Source organism: Drosophila sechellia, chromosome 3R (genome assembly GCF_004382195.2).
Source record: "Drosophila sechellia strain sech25 chromosome 3R, ASM438219v1, whole genome shotgun sequence".
Taxonomy (NCBI): Eukaryota; Metazoa; Arthropoda; class Insecta; order Diptera; family Drosophilidae; genus Drosophila; species Drosophila sechellia.
This window is the reverse complement of record NC_045952.1, coordinates 3,140,502-3,157,368: the sequence shown is the minus strand read 5'-3', so window position 1 is coordinate 3,157,368 and position 16,867 is coordinate 3,140,502. Positions and strand designations below refer to the sequence as shown.

The following is a 16,867-nucleotide window of genomic DNA, read 5'->3' as shown; positions in this document are numbered from 1 at the left end:
CTTGTTAATCTTAATTATACTCCTTGCTCGTAAAGTAAAAGGGTACAAAAGATTTGTTGATAAGTATGTGATAGGCAGAAGGCTCAATAGGCCAGTCGAACTGGCCATGTCCATCCGTATGAACGTCGAGATCCCATGAACTATAAAAGCCACTGGGTCCGTGTCCCCGCCGCCGCGAAACATACAATTGCTTTCCTTCTTGGTATTTTCAATTGCCATTTGTAAATTTAAGTTATAAGTCCCCGTCACAGATAATGATATTGAAAACCCGCCGTCCAAAGCAGCCAGAACTGCCGCCTTGACGGTTGGCACGGTCGTTTTCAATCAATGAGAATTCAGGAGCAGCCGCCGCAAAGATGACCACTCAACTTTTCCCAGCTTCAGCCGCAGACATTGTCATTTCGGGCCGGCAAAAGCACAGTGAGGCTGCCGCAGGACGGCGTGCGGGCTTAAGGGGATGCGGTGGCTTTGGCGTCTGGCTGCAGAGTGGCTAAATTTAAAACGGTTTCATGTTGTGATTTTGACAAATGATAATTTTCCGCATGTGCTTGTGCCAGTCTTTGTGTTTGACATGTCAGCCGAGACTCGGCTGAAAACGAGATACTCCTATCTCTGTGGCCCGGTGCCCATGCCTCCATGGTGGTCGATGAGTTGGCTCATTGTGCAGGGTGAGATAACTGTCGGCTGAAAATTCCGAAATCATTGCCGACGTGGAAGCGTATCTCAAAGGCTCGTTAGGTTGGCACACATGCTCCTGCAAGAAGCAATAGTTCTTTTGTTACAACGCCTTTTTAACGATCCACTCACTTACTAGACGTAATATCAGCAGAGAGTTGGGTGCTGGCAACAGTTGAAATGTCGCCTGGAAACTTTTAAATTATATTAGTTTCTGAACACAACGTTAATTTTTTTTTTTTTGACGAATTTATAAAGGGTGCTCTCCATTAAAGTCAATTTCAACGAATGTCGTATCTCTATTTTAACAAGGAAACTTAATTATAAGCAAGACACATCGCTCGGTTATAAGATACCCGTTACTCAGCTAGAGAAAATGCTAACCAGAGAGATCAAAATTCTTGCTGGCATATCGATAGGAATTGGCAGGAAAAATAATACAATTAAATTAATTTAAAATAATTTTCTATAATAGCGTTGCAGTTTTGAGCGGCGTGGTCAAGTTTTTTAATAAACTGAAACAAATAAACTGAACAAGTAATATAACGAGAGAGTATGCTATAGTCGAAGTCCCCGATTATCAGATACCAATTACTCAGCTTGTGTAAGCGCCAACGCGAAATTTCATAATTTGTCTGGCTTATCGATAGATATTGGGGAATAAAACGAGTAAAAATTAAAAATCAAATTGTGGGCGTGGGATTATTGGGCGGTGGTCTTTAAAGTGGGCGTGGTAAAAAGATTTTTAGCAAATCGATAGAAATTTACAAGACTAATAAAAATTAAAAGAAATATCTAAACATTTTTCAAAAGTGTTGGCGGAGCAACATGCTGATATTGGCTTAACAATTGCTTTCGAGAGTTGGCAACAGAGTTCGATTTTTTGGTAACCATGGCGTTGCTTCGTCAATTGTTATCGCCAGCGGAAATTTTTTGTTCAAACACCTCAAAGTTGCCCGATGTGCAGCACCTTGGAAAAGGAGTCAAATCAAAGCGAAGATGAGCTTGGCGATAAATTGGACCAAGAAGAGCATAAACTCTTGTGGTCTGATTTCGTGTCGCGGATTTCCAATCCTACCGTTAACAGCGTTCAACTTCATTGGTCTTTGTTAAAAAATGCCTCGGTCTACAGTATAGATAAGTTCCATAAAAGACTGGGCTGGTTACAGTTGGATTGGACTTCCAGTTCACCCATAACAGTTACAAATCTGGAAGAAAACTTCGGATATCGACTACGTATAAAAGCGCTGACAGTTTCGAAGGATAGACACCGTTATGAGCCTTTGGCTATCTCGCCTGAAATAGTTGTAAATATTATTAATTCGATTTATCAAAAATGTGAAACTATTTCCAAACATGAAACTATGCACAATCAAACGTATATTCATATTTTTTTTAAATTTCTGGTTCCATCGAAATATTCATTTTGTTTCTAGTTTGGCAGAAGCTTAAATGGCTTTTTCTTTCCGTCCGTATGAACGTCGAGAACTATACAAGTTACAGGTTAAGATTAGGCATACAGTTTCCGTAGGCGCAAGTTTGTTGACCCACGTCCACTTTAACTCCAAACTCCACAAAGCTGACGCGGCCACAATTTTGATATATATGATAATTTTGTATTTTCTTATTTTGTTAATTTGTATCGCCAAGTCAACAAAATGCTAAATTAATAAGGCTACATTTTAATAGCAAGGTAACGGGTATCTGATAGTCGAAGAAGTCGACTGCTGCGTTCTGTCTTGTTTCGTATAAATGGGATCGTCCGCAATAACAATTACCCTTTCTAAAACCTTAGGCTTGCACGGCTGCAGCACTCCCATCTACACACTGCCTAAGCCGAGCCATAAGAAAGGGGCAGCAATTCCTGGTTAAAAGAATGCTGCGTCGACGCCCGAGCCTGATGGAATATCCGGCTTCCAACGGATTCCTGCCACTTGCCAATGCCATTGTTCAGGGCGAGATGTGCATCATTGACTTGCTGCTCTCGGCCGGTTGCAGCGTCCACATTGGAAATCCGGGAAGCGGACGGACCCCGCTGCACGTTGGTGACTGCCCCAGTCTAAATTGCCAGTTTTTAACGAGCTTTAAACCTCACAGCTGGCTTTTTACTACGGTCACCTGCCGTCCGCTCGCATTCTGCTGAACAAGAAGGCCCGCCTGGAGGCGACGGACAGTAACGGCATGACTCCCGCCCACTGCGCCGTTGACGCCAATCAACTGGAAATAGTCAAGTTCGCTCTCGAAGCGGGAGCGAATGCGGAGGCCAGAGACATCTGCGGCTGGACCCTTCTTATGCGCGCAGGTGGGACTAGAAGGACTGAAACTGCTTTAATCGAATTTAAATTCGCTCTTTGCTTGCAGTGGTTATGGACGCTAGCATGGAGCTCATCAAAGTCCTGGTTACGCACGGCGCAGACTTGGCGGCTGTGGATGGTGTTGGCAAAACTTGCGCCGACTTGGCGAAACTTTATCACAGACAGGAGGCAAAGGATTACTTTGACGAGGTGCAAAAGTTTAGGCTGCAGAAATCAGTCGCGACCGCAGACGCAGTGACAAAGGCACAACTGCAATAACGAGGGACACCAAAGAAGTTTGAATTCAGTGGTGAATTTAAAAGAAGGGAAGGACTCTGGCACGGTTCATGATTAAAGCCCACGATTAAAGCAATAACAACATTAATCTCAAGGTGTATTGAGCATTTCGTTTGAAACCCAACAATGGCCTACGGTATTACCAAAGATACTATAACGAAGCGTGCAGATCACTGTGAATTAAATTTGAACGAAAGGGGTCAAAAGGCTAAGGTTGCTATGAATTTGAATATGAATATGAATATGAGTTGAATTTATCCAAAATGGCCAGAGCTTGGATCAATGAAATTTGTTTTGTGTAAATTGAATAATACCATTTACCACTTACACTGCAATCAAATGCTTACGAACTCAGAGGTCTCGAATTCCTTTTTCTTTTCATTTTTATACCCGTTACTCTGAATTTGAATATAAAGTCTAGTTTATGAAAGTTGTACCCTAGATACTAGATTCATTGAAAAATATGTAACAGGTAGAGGGAAACCTTTTCCGACCATATAAAGGATATATATTCTTGATCAGGATCAATAGTCATCTAACTCTGCCCGTCCGTATGATCGTCGAGATCTCTGGAACTATAAAAGCTAGAAGGTTAAGATTCAGAAACAGATTCTTGAGACATAGACGCAGCGCAAGTTTGTTGACACCCATATTTTGAAAAATATAATATCAATATATATATTTATATTTTTTTATAATTTTATTAATCTTGTAAATTTCTATCAGTATCTGTCTACATCGCATTCTTTCTTGTTTTACATTTCAGTTTTTGTTTTTGCAATTTCTATCGGTAAGTCAACAATTTTTTTTGTCCACAAACCATCCAACTCTCCCACGCCCACGCTTTCAAAAATTATACGATTTTTCCCCAACTTCACTCGATATGCCAGAAATTTCTAGTTCGCTCTTTTACTAGCTGAATACGGGTATCTGATATTCGGGTAACTTGATTATAGTGTTTTCGATAGTGAAAGCCATTTCTTTCAAATGGTTTATACAGCGTTAAGATGATGTTAATGATTTATTATATCTCGTAAGCTAAATATATGTATGATAGAAATTGACTTGATATATTAAACACAAGTCATAGGGTTCTCCGTTTGAAAACCACAAGAGTATATGTCGTAAAAGTCCTTGTTCTGCTTAAGGCCCAGATAGAAGACATGCTCGGCCAGATCCTTCCCAAACTCACAAAAGTTCTGAGCGTAAAGAGTGAAAAATATACGCTTGTTGTCAAGATGGTACTTTTGAAGGACCCCATTTTCCTGATCGTATATCCCACTGTTCTGTGGGGGCGAGTTGATCCAGGCGCTGTAGTCTATCCAGGCGGCTCTGAAGCTCTTTAAGTAGATCACAGCCAGCATTCTGGCCTCATCCAGAACGTTAACGAACTGCGGCAGCCTTAAACACTCCACATCTTCGCGAAACCGCGTGAAATCTCGCTGACGCTCCAGACTATTAAAAAGCATCATGTACAAATGGACCGTAAACGTGGAGTAGAAGTAGGACATGGGCTTGTTGCGGCTTTGATAGAGGTACATGCTCCAATCCAGCATGGTGCGCTGAACACCCAGCTCGTATGTTGAATTCAGTTTTCGGTGCTGCTCCAGATTGCGCACGTTGTGTTCGTAGCTCTCCCGGTAGATCCGCAGGTCCTTGTACTCCCGGCTCAGGTCTCTAGCATGGAAGTAAACACGCGGCGTTTTGAACTTCTGCTTGTACGTGGCCAGCTTGCTGAGAATAGGATTCGACTCTCTGTCCTTCTGAAACCTGACGACGAAGCGCTCCAAAATGCCCAGGAAGTCAGCCAGCTCGTGGGATTCTCCATCGAGCATGTTTTTTGTAACTATATACCCGAAAAGTGGCTTGAAATACTCATAGGTCTCACGATAGCAGTCTTCCAGCGCGTGGTGCAAGTTGCACGAGATGAAGAAGTCCAGCGTCTTCTGCTTTGCCTCGAATGGCTCTGGATCGTTCTGCAAGTCGGTCAGCAACTGCATAAGATCGCCCATTTGCGGCATGTGTCCTTGGATAGGGTATATGCATTAGGTATATGCACTCCCCCAATACAGGCTATCCTCACTTACCCATGATCGAGAAGAGGGGTCTATTGCGGCTACAGACGTAGTCAAAATAGCTCTCGCAGGCATACTTTTCGGTGTTGATGGAGCCCTGCATACGAACCGCCAATTTTTCAAGTTCCCTTATCCGCAGCTCCGACAGGTGCCGCACGTATCCCACTTGGCAATGCCCAGAACCAGTCCACATCAACAGAATAAGCGCTACGGATGCGCCGATTGCAAGACTTGAGGTTGTCATCGCAGAGCTCTGGTCACTGGGAACCCAACATTTGCGCCAGCCTATCGGACCCCTCAACGGATGTCGGATTTCGTTGCACAGTAGTTTGAGAAAGTCACTTTTCAAGTACGTCTATCACGGAGCCACGAAACTATTTAACTTCAATTGAAATGTAAGCCCAAAACTCCCTATTCACAAAGTATTCCCTGGTATTATATAATTTTATATAACTACAATAACTTATTGAATGTTTCCCTTTTTAATGAAAACTTTTCATTACTTCTGACAATATTTAAAATGATTTTTGTTATCATATAATAATTTAAAATCTGTCCAAGTGGACAATAATAAAATGGTTGGCGCTCACATTGACATAATGTATTTGTATCAGAAATACCGTTTGAAAAGCATAGATAGTGTTGGAAAATGTCCTACCAGTGCAATCTTTGGTGCAACTCAGTAAGTATGTTTTTTTGCTAAACTAGTGTGTTTCCAATATTTTTCAACTTATGCTTCTTATTTCAACCTGTTTAACCGGAAATGTAACGCCTTGTTGCAGACAATTACAGACCGTTCTCCAAATAATAATCAATCTGGAACGTTTTACGTTTTTATTTTATCACGCCCATATAAAAAGTCTAAAATCCAACCATACAATCACATTCCTTTTTATTATTTTTTCTTGAAAATTGCAAAACATTTTTACCACACCCGAAATTTCTCCCTAAGTTAAGGTTGAGAGCTCTCCTACTAGCTGAGTAACGACTATCTGAGAGTCGAGAACATCGACTTTAGCGGGTTCTCTTGTTTTTACTTTGTTAAATTATTGGAACGGATTTATTTATGATCTTATTACACTCGCACCACGGTACATTGCTCAATTTGAGGTCTTATTTCAATTCAGTGAGTGCCTATGCTTAAGTATAATTCCGAAGCGATAAGCATGTCAAGTCCTATCAGGAAAAATTCTCTCCCACTGTTTTTACGATCGCGCTATTCTTCAATATGGTGCTTTGCATCGTTTCACAAGTATTACGAGTTATATCTGGCTAAGCGTAGACATCAGTTCGCAGTTGCTTATGAAAGGAAAGATTTAGTATATGAACAAAAAGTTGGATTTTAATTAGATGTATTATATCTTCTGATATTAAAGAGTAACACTTAAAGAGTGCAGATGAGGTACATTAATTACTCAATAGATTTGATGAGGGTAATCAACGATAGGGCTGTTCGACAGATCTGCAAGCATAGAAGTTAGCTGAAATATTCATAAGAGTGCATCGGAGTTACCCCAACGAAATTGGCCAGGGATGCAACAAAGAAGCCAGCCCTAATAAGCACTTCCTTTTGAGACTGAAGAATGATCAACGACAAAGATGTACGTGACTTGGGAGAAGCCAGATGCCAGTTGGAGAGCCGGACAGCAGTATCAACCTGCAGACTCTAGAGGACAGGAAATCAAGCCACATGAGAATACACTTACCACTACTTTAAAATCCCACCTCAGCCTTGATGATTTCCCCGCCGTAGCAATAGATAAATAATTGCAGCATGATTGAACCAAAGAACGATGCATACAGCAAGAGATCCATGACGGAGTCCATGTTCTGAGCGAGAGTGGGACAAGGATGCGTTCTTTAAGGGATCGCTTCGAGAGCAATCGTTCTATATACTCACTGTCACTAGTTGGTATATTATAACGCCAACCTGCAAGGAGGTTATGACGAACTGCCCCATCACGGTGGGTGTGTACATCGATCGTAACTTCCGGGATAGGGACAGCAGGAGCACGTGGTATTCAACGATAGATTTCAGCCTGATCTGTGTGTCTGGCTTGGATGAAGGAAACTCCCAGTTTTCAATTTGGCTCTGCAGTGTTTGGAAATGAGCTCGCAGATTAATCGCAAACGAAATAAATAAGCCATCGACTGCCGAGGCGTAGGCAACAACGACGACAGTGACTAGTACGGTGTAGAGGAAACAAACTTCGTATCCGGGGCTTTCCAGATCGTTAAATGGAAACCTGGAGGAGGAGAAGAAGGAGTACAACTCTTAGGAACCTCAATGCATTCTTACTTCATTGGCATGGGCAGCTCCTTGTCATATGTTGTGCCATGCCAACGGCAAGCCCCAATTTTCACAATGGGTCCCAGCATAAAGTATAGTCCTGTTAGGCCGCAGGACAAGCAATATGCTCTTCCCAAAAAAGATGCTAGCTTGTTGGCCTCGGCAACGTAGTCCAATCTCTCTCGGTACCTAGGAATGTGACTTGCTGCTCGAAATAGCCGTTTCAAAAGCTGTCTTTGAACATTATGAGCAGCACTTACAATGTTCATGCATTTTCCTGAAGCGGCGAATCATTTCCCAAAAGTCCTTTCTGTTTGCCAAAAATGTAGAAATTTTTATAACCGTTAACATATTGGTGAACACCACGCTGAGACATGCCGTGACCTTCTCCATGTCATTGCGGTTGTAGGCGACATAGGAGATCAGGGGATACTGCGCCGATATAACGAAGATCAGGGAGCTAATGTGCTGCAAGCTGAGTGCCCTGCCCTCGGTACCATCCATGTCATCCCTATGCGCCATTGCCCGCAGGCAGTATTCCTGCAGTTGAAACAGCCTTCCCATGACCCCACTTTCTAGAGCATGAAAGGATTGGGCTGCTTACGCCTGTTTTATAAGCCTTTCGAATATTTTAATTGTCTTATTGATTGATTAATTATTTGTTTTGCCGTCAGAGCACAAGCCCCGGGCTAATTGCAGTGATTGTCGATTTAAATTCGAAGTGCTGACACGATAATTGTAACATACCAAGAATTAGATTCGAAATTGCTGGTAATTAGCAGCGATACTCAATTATTTCAAACTAGGAAATCATTGCATTTTATGGTAAATAGATCCCGCAACAGCTGATGAAAAATTTATTAAGCATATAAGTTGTAACAATTCGTAAAAGAACACTGATTCGAAGAATAAACACCCTTGCACTTACTATGATGTTAAGCTCATTAGTTCATTTATTCCGCCCTTTTTACAAATTTTTAATTAAGTACATTAATTAATGAAGGAAACATCTAAACAAACGACAGTCTGATTTCAAAAATTTATATAGATGTTCCAAAAACCTTTTGACTGTTTTTATTTCAAATAAAATAAAACATGAGACAATGCTATAGCGAAATTCCCCGACTATCAGATACCCGTTACTCAGTCTGTGTAAATGCGAAGCCGAAATTTGATCTTTTTTCTGGAATATCGATAAATATTGTGAAATAAAATAAGAAAAAATTTTTAAAATCGTTCCAAAGTGTGGGCGTGGTTGGTTTGGCGGCTTTAGGGCATTTAAATTGGCGAGGCAACATGGGTCAACAAACTTGCGCTGAGTCTATGTCTCTAGTATCTGTATGTGTCTATTTAAGTATGTATCTGTATCTCAACCTTCTAGCTTTTATAGTTCCTGAGATCTCGACGTTCTTACGAACAGACGGACAAGGACATATCTACTCGGATATTGCTTCTGATTAAGAATATATATATTTTATTTGGCCGGAAAATGTTTCCTTTTCCAGTTACATACTTTTTAACGAATACAGTATACCCTTTTACTATACTTTTACTATATAACATTAGGTTTGAAAGACTTTAATTGATAAGTCTAATCTTTATCTCTGTAAGATACATACATATGTAGATTGTCAACAGATGCCTCCATTTTCAAATTATTTTAAGCAATGTATTTATTGCAGACTTAATTAAGTAAACATCTAAACAAATGACTGTCTGATTTAAACAATTTAAAAGCGATTCCGACATGTAAGCTTAACAAATTTCTCCTCCTAACAGTCAACTACAAAATAGTATCTTAATTTTACATTGTGCAAATCACATTGGTGGCGTAATTTAGAGAGTTAATATTGGATACGAAGTGAAATTGCGAATTGAAGAATAGTGAAAACGAATATTGCTAAAAAAGAATGCCGGCAAGCGTTTAAATTCAACATCAACGTAATTTATTAATAACAACACTTGTAACAGAGGACTCAATGCTTCGTCTTGGGAACCAAGCTCAAAGTTAGAAATTGGGTGGCAGGTATGCATTGCCCGTGTGCGATCCGACAGCGCCGGTGGAGACGATCTGACCGGCTCCTGTGGCGCCCACAGCGGATCCGGCGTCGATGTGACCGTCACTGCCGCCCAGCGCTCCAATCACGGAGGTGACGGGGGCCACTCCCTCGTCGGTCAGCTGGCTACTGCCGCCCAGAGCGTCGTACTGGGCTTGGATCTGCTGCTGGGCGTGGGCGGCCTCTTCGTTGGTCTTGTACTTGATGAAGAAGACCTCCGGCTTGCTGGTGGAGCTGGCCTGCTCCACTACCTCGGCGTTCAAGTCGCTCTCGCCCTTTTTGCTCAGCACGTAGATGACGGTCTTCTCCTCGTTGGCGGCGGGGCTGATCTTGATGGTCTTCCTGTTGTTGCGCTGCGGCGACTTGATGAACACCACGTTGTAGTTGCGCTTGGGCACGCCGACGGTGATGTGGCGTTCCTTGTAATCCTCAGCCTCCTCCGGGGCGGAGTGGATGAAGAAGCGCTTGGAGACGATGGCCTGCTGCTGCTGCACCTGCTGCACATGCTGCTGCTGGTGGTGGTGAGTCTGTGCGGCCGGCTGCTGGTAGACGGCCTGCGGCTGCACGGGGGCCGCCTGGACGGCGCCCTGGAAGAAGGAGCCTCCGCCGGTGGTGGTGCTGATGCCGCCGAAGCCGGACGGGCCCGGGTTGTAGTTGTAGCCCTGGGGTGCGGCTAGAGCCACGGAGCAGAGGCATAGGACCTAATGCGCAAAATAAAAGGATTAGTCCGGTACGTAATTAGTCCTGCGTCCGCCTTACAATGAATCCACGCATTTCTAGGCTTGGTTGAGCTGGTAGAGTGGGATAGGGAGGACTAAAGGTTTGACTTCTTTAGTGGTTGATCGTTAACTGTATGACTTCTTGTCCGCTCGAGCTGCTTTTATACATAGCTCACAATTCCAGCTTCGCCGCTGCCACTCGAAAGTTAATAGGTGAAGTTCCACAAATCCGTTGCAGAGCCCCGAAAAGAGTCATGGTCCGCATGAAAGCTGCCAAAAAGAGCTCGCAGCCTCCATTTGTTGCATGTTCATTGTATTTGTTTTAGTTCGCGTCGTCTTCTGCTCTTCTTCGCCATTCACCTTCGAGCCCTCATTAAATGGCGAGACTTGCTTGTAGTTGCTGGCAATACATGGCCAATTAGCGTGGTTCCCCCAGCAGAGTCTTTGTTGTGGCGCTTAAGCCCCGATACTCCGGTCCACCGACTCCCCGATGCGGTCATTACGGAGCGAGTCGAAGCGTTTGGCGAATGACCACCGCTGCCCAGTGCGTCGATTAAGTGGTATTAAAAATGTAATTGCACAAGCGCCTGGAGCTGGCAATCGTAGTGCTCCCCCGCGTCGAGTAATCGTAATCCCAAGTCCTAGCTACGGAGAAGACATTTGTGTCCCAGCCCCGTGCCGAAAGAAGTTCACTTCCCAACCTCCACTCCGCACCACTGATGCTCCGGAGATGCGAGTTGTCAAGCTTAATTAATGGTCCGCAGAGCGTAATATTTGCCCGGTTGTTCAAACCGATCGTTTCCTCACCGGCTGCAACGAAGTTCATTTATCATGTCTAGCGGTCAGCCCCAACTTTCTTGGAAATAAATAGCCCTTTGATTATGACTTCAAAGCGTTTTGTTCACATTTCTGCAGTGATTTCTAGGTCTTCTCCGTGCTAAGGAGATGAGATGTGCCCCACGAACACTTGCCGTTGGTGTAATAAGCTGAAACAGCCGGCACCGCAGACCCTCAGTTTTCGAGGTACCCTAATGATCGTGTCATGTTCAGTCTTCATTTACGCATTTCAGCCGATGCCAACATCGATTTCGGAGTCGGTCTGGTGCAAGAGCTTTGTACTTTAACCGCTGAACACCGCGGGCTCTTGCGAAAACCGTAGACGAGTGTTCGTATTCAGTCCAACAAGTTCTGGGAAATACACTATTGATTAGGGCCGCTAATCTCTTCATTGGAGCAGCGTCTGAGAAAGGTGTTTTTTTGGAAGAGAAGTGCACATTTTGCACAGAGTAAGCATTCAATTAAGATCTTATCTACTCGGGCTCATCGTGCAGCTCAGTTAAATTCCCGATAAATACGTAAAAAATATAACATTTATTAAAATGATTTTAATGCCGATAGCTCGGTAACTATAAAAGCTAGAACGTTGAAATTAGGTCGGCAGATTGAACAGAAGTAAATGCATAGTAGATGAATATTTTGGTTATTTTTATGAAAGTTTTAATTTTATTTATTTTAATATTTTCACTCTAACTAACAAACCGCTAAATGTTGTCGAGTCAACAAATTTTATTTCTTCTGATTTGTGTAAGAATCTACTTCTCTTTTTTGCAGAAAAGCACAAGCCGACAAAGAAAAGTAAAAAAACTTAAGTAGCAGGTATCGGATAGTCGAGAAACTAGACTACAGCGTATTCTCTGGGTTTTTTTGGAAATATGTGCTGCGCTAGATAAGCAACAACAACATTTAAGCCTCTGCTTACCCATTAAAACCCAAAAGGATTCTTTTTACACATCTACTACCTATAATGCTTTTTTCCAAACTTTATTTGAGTTTTGTTATCTAAGTCGTAGTGGAATACACTGTCACCTTACACGATCTTCTAAATCTAATGTAATGGACAATAATCCGACGACCACTGTCTTGCTTGCTCAGAGCTCCTCGGTAAACATGTTGCACGATGAATCAATGTTACCGCAGCGAAATGTAACAACAAGTAAATCCCCCCATAAAAGCTAATATATTCCGAGAAACTACATTTATTTGCGATTTCATAGGTGAGAATGTTCCACCAACGTGTGCGGAGAAAACGTTGTTTTTGCTGTCCATTATTCTCATAGTCCTTACCCTGCCGTGGTCCCTATTCTGCTGCCTCAGGGTAATGTCCGAGTACGAGCGGGCGGTAATCCTGCGCCTGGGTCGCCTGCGCCCTAAGCCCCCGCGGGGGCCAGGCGTCATCTTTCTCGTGCCCTGCATTGATGACATCGCTGTCGTGGACATACGCACCAGGTCATTTGACCTACATAGACAGGAAATCCTCACTCGTGACATGGTGACGATCAGCATCGACGGTGTGGTGTACTACAGCATCAAGAGCCCCTTCGACGCTATGCTGCAGGTATGCGATCCGGAGGAGGCAACCGAGAAGCTAGCAATGACCACGCTGCGAAACGTGGCCGGCACCCACAAGCTAATGGATTTGCTCTCGTCGAAGGAGTACCTCTCCAACCAAATAGAGGGAATACTGTACAACTCCACAGAGCCCTGGGGCATACGCGTGGAACGGGTCGAGATGTAAGTACTTTTTTCCTCACAACGGATCAATAGTGCGTTATGCTATATTCGGCAGCAAGGAGATCTTCATGCCTGATCAACTGAAGCGCGCCCTGGCTGTGGAACAGGAGGCGATGCGGGAGGCCAAGGCCAAGGTGGCCGCGGCGCAGGGGGAGCGAGATGCGGTAACTGCTCTGAAGGAGGCTGCCGACATAATGGAGACCAACCCCATAGCCCTGCAGCTACGGTACCTGCAAACACTGAACTCCATCTGCAATGATAACACCAGGTCCTACGTCTTTCCTTTTCCTGTAGACATTGTGAGGAACCTGATGAAGTAGGATTGAGTTCTTTATGTGGGTCCCATATAATGACTTCTCTATTAAATTTAATTATATCGAATTCTGTTTATCTGAAGGGAACCTAATCCGAAATATTTCCTCTGCACACACAGTTTCGAAATCGTTTAACACCATATATGAGGGACATATTACCACCATACAGTAAGCTCAATCAATATTTTCTACAATTTTTAGGTCAGAGTGTATTTGTATTCAACTGAAGGCATAGCTTTGCAAGTTACTAGCCATAAACTCAAAAGATTCCACTTGCCATGCGACTTCACTGTCGTTGTACTTTCTATTTGTTGTTTATATATTTAATTTAAAAAAGACCAAATACATAATGTTCAATATTTGCCCCGGGACTTCACTGCTGTCAGTTAGAAAAATTTCGAAAGCTTTCGTCAAAGAAAGCTATTTCATTCGATGTCTGAACCAACTGCCAGAAAAAACTTTTTTCGAGTCTAATATGAGCTTTTGGACTTGCAATTAGTACTGATTTTCAATCTAATAACACAAAACCAGTCAGATCGTGCGGTTGAAAAGGAATTCAAATTTAAAATCAATAATATAAGTGTGCAAAATTATTCAATGTAATTTTACCTGGGCTTACAGAAAATCACTCGACTGGATGTCCGACAATATTAAGTAATCAGCAATCATTTTCTGCGGATGACCTGTGCCAACTTATTATTGATGGGCTTTGGTATTTCTATATTTTAATTATTTAATTCAATCCTAATGTAGGCGCCATAAGCCTTGACCATGTTAATAGCCAACACACGAAGCGCCACGAAATAAAAATTAATGAAGTTTGAAACATGAACAGGGAAGAGCTGTAAACGAAGTACATTTCTGCGGCGTATCCAAAGAGTGCGCCAAAAGCCGCGGACTCAGTGTTGATAGCATTGCGTAACTCCGTGGGCCAAGACGCTCTTATCTTTTGTCTGCAAGATTAGGTCGGAGAAAAGCGCCAGGAGTTGCCGATGGCCACAATTCGCTGATTGTTACGCCCCCACAGCTCGTGTGAACGGGTGGCTTGCATAATATGTCGGTCATAAGTGTGATGCCGCAGTATTTGCGCACTCGTAACGGATCGGAAAGAAACGCACGCCACACGGCAATTTGAAGCGATTGTGCTTCATCTTGGCCCGCACTGCCATTTGTGTTGTGATAAATCTCCATCCAGTCATATATCAAATCGTCAGCACCACTCACCTGGCCCAACGGGGCCACCAATTATGACCCATGTTTATGGCTGCGGTGGACATTGATTAAAGCAGTAGGACTTGTCTTTTTCGTAAGCTGAATGCTGTATGCTGTACTACGGAAAATACATATTATACCACAGATCAAATTGTGCCACCATGGACCAATTACAATTTCACTCCCGTCCAATGATCCGAAGTCTTAATAATTGGGTCATCGGAAACCAAAGAAATTTCTGAAATTCATTAAGACATAGTGAAAAAGCGAAAGCTCTCCAGGTAGACGCCATTTTAAATGAGACTATTGTGTGATCAATGCAAGTTGCGATTCGAGATTTCGCGTTGCAGAGATTCGTTCGTCAATTATGACCGGCCATCAGCAGCCGCAAATATCCATATCATGATCACCTCACAAGCCAGAGAAATGGATGTGCGCCAAAGTAATCTCCACATCTGTGTGTGTCCATCGCTCAAGACTTCCAGATAGACGACGCTTTCGACTTGGCCCTAACCGAAGTGGAAGCTCGAGAGCTTTAGGGTTTTGGGTGAGTTCCCAAAAAGTTACCGCTACCTCAAGGTTGTATGAAAACGCAAGCGAGTTTTCGTGCGGCTTAAGCGAAGCGTTTGTGGTTTCAGTTTCATTTGAACTTTTTCGTAGCGACATTTTCGAGTCAGCGGCATAAAAGTCTGGGCGGCTAGTGATTAGCATTTAGTTGAATTTTGATTGCCAAGGGACCGGTGTCTTCAACTCAATCGGAAATGCATTTCTTCATTGTAAGCCCTCTAGTGTGTGCCGAGCTGTCCGAGCACCAATAGTAACGACTTCGTTTTCTAGGTGCCGTGCCTCCTAGGACTTGCAGCCGGCATTCCGCAAGGATACAACTACCAGGCCCAGCAACAGCTTCAATCGTCGGCGCAGGCTGGTCAACTGCAGCTGCCTTCCATTCCGCAGTTTGCCACCTTTGCGGAGCAGACGATCCTTCAGCAGGCGCTCCAGGCTCCGAAGTTGCAGCAGGTCCTGACCGGAGGAGAGGGGCTCGCCTCCTACTCAAAGCAAAGCCAGGCTTCCACTTACCAACAGCAGGCGACGCAGTTCGGCGCAAATTTGGCGTACAATGCGCTGCCCCAGGCACATCAGCCTCAGCAGCAGCACCTCGTCTCCAAGGACATCTACGTCCATGTGCCACCAGCAGAAGAGCCCGAGGACCGCTATCCTCAGCCTGTTCTCCCGCCCGCGCCCCCGCGCAAGCATTATCGCATCGTTTTCATCAAGGCGCCGACGCCCAGTGTCTCGAAGGCGGCGTTGCGCATCAAGCAGGCTCCTGTGGAGGAGAAGACCATCATCTACGTGCTGACCAAGAAGCCGGACCCACTGGATCTCCAGACGGCCATCGAGGAAATCGCGCCTAAGCAGCCCAGCAAGCCAGAGGTCTTCTTCATCAAGTACAAGACCCAGGAGGAAGCTGCGCATGCGCAACGTACCATCCAAGGTGAGCAACACCCGCATCAGCCAGATGATATGACACATCTCATCAGTATGCAACAGACCTCAAATGTTTTGTTTTGCAAGCTTCTTCTTCTGGCTTGGCATCTTTTATTTTATTATTTTATTTTATTACCCGATTTTCAACTACTTTTCTTACCTCTTTCCGGTCTTCTTTTAGCTCAATATGACCAGCTTGGCGGCACATCACAGGTTTCTGACGAGGGAGTCGCCCCCGTTACATCCGTGATTGGCGTCCTGGACAACCAGCGCAACAGCGGAGTCGCATCCGGACAGTTTGCCGGCTCCTTGCCAAACAGCTACTTGCCAACCAATCTGCGTGCTTAGGTACAACTCCAAGGCAGAAGAACTGTCGTAATTTTAAGACTTGAACTCTTGTACATTTACACATTTAGTTAAATAAAGTTCATATTTTGAGCTCCGCCTTAGGATAGAAAGCGACTCTGCGCCATATTCAAATATGAAATCGAGTTTCAATACTTCAAAGTAACAAAATAGATTTCTATGGACCATGTTACCACATCCATTAGTCCAATGACAGCCATCCAAGCCGGAAACCGGTCGCATAAATTAGCATGTGATTTGGCTTACATAACAACGATTAAGCCACACGAAAACTTGATTATTAGGGCTGTTGGCTTAATGCTAAAAGAGATGGTCCAATCTTTATTGCGAGAAAGAAGTCGCTTTCATAGTCCAACTCTTGGCCCACTGAAACATATTGTTTAATAAAAATAAAAAGAGTTGTCGTAAAAAACAACAAACTCAGGCGATGCATAATACGGGGGGAAAGATGAATTCAAAATTCAAAAGCAAAACCTATCTTAAATAGTAAAAGGATTCAACTTAAAAACGAG

General features: G+C 43.6%; 6 protein-coding genes across 7 annotated transcripts; 3 read left to right on the top strand and 3 right to left on the bottom strand.

Annotated features, from left to right (window-relative positions):
* Positions 1-1,619: 1,619 nt before the first annotated feature.
* Positions 1,620-3,354, top strand: LOC6613799 (poly [ADP-ribose] polymerase tankyrase). Its single transcript, XM_002038232.2, has 4 exons — positions 1,620-1,982; positions 2,471-2,716; positions 2,773-2,977; positions 3,037-3,354. Exons 1-4 carry the CDS (start codon positions 1,635-1,637, stop codon positions 3,246-3,248), a joined length of 1,011 nt encoding a protein of 336 aa, XP_002038268.2. The 5' UTR covers positions 1,620-1,634; the 3' UTR covers positions 3,249-3,354.
* A 589-nt stretch (positions 3,355-3,943) lies between these two features.
* Positions 3,944-5,632, bottom strand: LOC6613798. The gene is made up of 2 exons (XM_002038231.2): positions 5,354-5,632; positions 3,944-5,292 (listed from the first exon to the last, which is right to left on the bottom strand). Exons 1-2 carry the CDS (start codon positions 5,583-5,585, stop codon positions 4,340-4,342), a joined length of 1,185 nt encoding a protein of 394 aa, XP_002038267.1. The 5' UTR covers positions 5,586-5,632; the 3' UTR covers positions 3,944-4,339.
* Positions 5,633-6,216: 584 nt separating this feature from the next.
* LOC6613797 (odorant receptor 82a) lies at positions 6,217-8,224 on the bottom strand. 2 transcript variants are annotated; one of them, XM_032722055.1, is made up of 6 exons: positions 7,892-8,224; positions 7,641-7,836; positions 7,242-7,587; positions 7,067-7,171; positions 6,855-7,007; positions 6,217-6,803 (listed from the first exon to the last, which is right to left on the bottom strand). In XM_032722055.1, the coding sequence occupies exons 1-6, from the start codon at positions 8,193-8,195 to the stop codon at positions 6,753-6,755; spliced, it is 1,155 nt and encodes a 384-aa protein (XP_032577946.1). In that variant the 5' UTR covers positions 8,196-8,224; the 3' UTR covers positions 6,217-6,752. The 2 variants fall into 2 exon arrangements, with proteins under 2 accessions (XP_032577946.1, XP_032577947.1); XM_032722056.1 differs by having other exon boundaries at positions 6,217-6,790.
* Positions 8,225-9,554: 1,330 nt separating this feature from the next.
* LOC6613796 lies at positions 9,555-10,554 on the bottom strand. Its single transcript, XM_002038229.2, has 2 exons — positions 10,448-10,554; positions 9,555-10,389 (listed from the first exon to the last, which is right to left on the bottom strand). The coding sequence occupies exons 1-2, from the start codon at positions 10,460-10,462 to the stop codon at positions 9,640-9,642; spliced, it is 765 nt and encodes a 254-aa protein (XP_002038265.1). The 5' UTR covers positions 10,463-10,554; the 3' UTR covers positions 9,555-9,639.
* A 1,488-nt stretch (positions 10,555-12,042) lies between these two features.
* On the top strand, positions 12,043-13,658 carry LOC6613795 (band 7 protein AGAP004871). Its single transcript, XM_002038228.2, has 3 exons — positions 12,043-12,400; positions 12,462-12,978; positions 13,034-13,658. The coding sequence occupies exons 1-3, from the start codon at positions 12,301-12,303 to the stop codon at positions 13,296-13,298; spliced, it is 882 nt and encodes a 293-aa protein (XP_002038264.1). The 5' UTR covers positions 12,043-12,300; the 3' UTR covers positions 13,299-13,658.
* Positions 13,659-15,171: 1,513 nt separating this feature from the next.
* On the top strand, positions 15,172-16,471 carry LOC6613794. The gene is made up of 3 exons (XM_002038227.2): positions 15,172-15,280; positions 15,342-15,996; positions 16,171-16,471. Exons 1-3 carry the CDS (start codon positions 15,266-15,268, stop codon positions 16,335-16,337), a joined length of 837 nt encoding a protein of 278 aa, XP_002038263.2. The 5' UTR covers positions 15,172-15,265; the 3' UTR covers positions 16,338-16,471.
* The last annotated feature ends 396 nt before the right edge of the window (positions 16,472-16,867 follow it).

What these genes read in the sequence shown, in the direction of transcription:
- LOC6613795 (XM_002038228.2), top strand. Translation starts at nt 12,301, where the DNA reads ATGGACAATAATCCGACGACCACTGTCTTGCTTGCTCAGAGCTCCTCG. An exon ending in GCAGCGAAATGTAACAACAA is followed by an intron (nt 12,401 to 12,461) that starts GTAAATCCCCCC and finishes GCGATTTCATAG; the next exon opens with GTGAGAATGTTCCACCAACG. An exon ending in CGCGTGGAACGGGTCGAGAT is followed by an intron (nt 12,979 to 13,033) that starts GTAAGTACTTTT and finishes TATATTCGGCAG; the next exon opens with CAAGGAGATCTTCATGCCTG.
- LOC6613797 (XM_032722055.1), bottom strand. Translation starts at nt 8,195, where the DNA reads ATGGGAAGGCTGTTTCAACTGCAGGAATACTGCCTGCGGGCAATGGCG. An exon ending in GAGCTGCCCATGCCAATGAA is followed by an intron (nt 7,588 to 7,640) that starts GTAAGAATGCAT and finishes CTCCTCCTCCAG; the next exon opens with GTTTCCATTTAACGATCTGG. An exon ending in GGGAAATCATCAAGGCTGAG is followed by an intron (nt 7,008 to 7,066) that starts GTGGGATTTTAA and finishes CCTGTCCTCTAG; the next exon opens with AGTCTGCAGGTTGATACTGC.
- LOC6613798 (XM_002038231.2), bottom strand. Translation starts at nt 5,585, where the DNA reads ATGACAACCTCAAGTCTTGCAATCGGCGCATCCGTAGCGCTTATTCTG. An exon ending in ACCCCTCTTCTCGATCATGG is followed by an intron (nt 5,293 to 5,353) that starts GTAAGTGAGGAT and finishes ACCCTATCCAAG; the next exon opens with GACACATGCCGCAAATGGGC.
- LOC6613794 (XM_002038227.2), top strand. An exon ending in TGCGCAACGTACCATCCAAG is followed by an intron (nt 15,997 to 16,170) that starts GTGAGCAACACC and finishes GTCTTCTTTTAG; the next exon opens with CTCAATATGACCAGCTTGGC.
- LOC6613799 (XM_002038232.2), top strand. Translation starts at nt 1,635, where the DNA reads ATGTGCAGCACCTTGGAAAAGGAGTCAAATCAAAGCGAAGATGAGCTT. An exon ending in GCGGACGGACCCCGCTGCAC is followed by an intron (nt 2,717 to 2,772) that starts GTTGGTGACTGC and finishes TAAACCTCACAG; the next exon opens with CTGGCTTTTTACTACGGTCA. An exon ending in GACCCTTCTTATGCGCGCAG is followed by an intron (nt 2,978 to 3,036) that starts GTGGGACTAGAA and finishes CTTTGCTTGCAG; the next exon opens with TGGTTATGGACGCTAGCATG.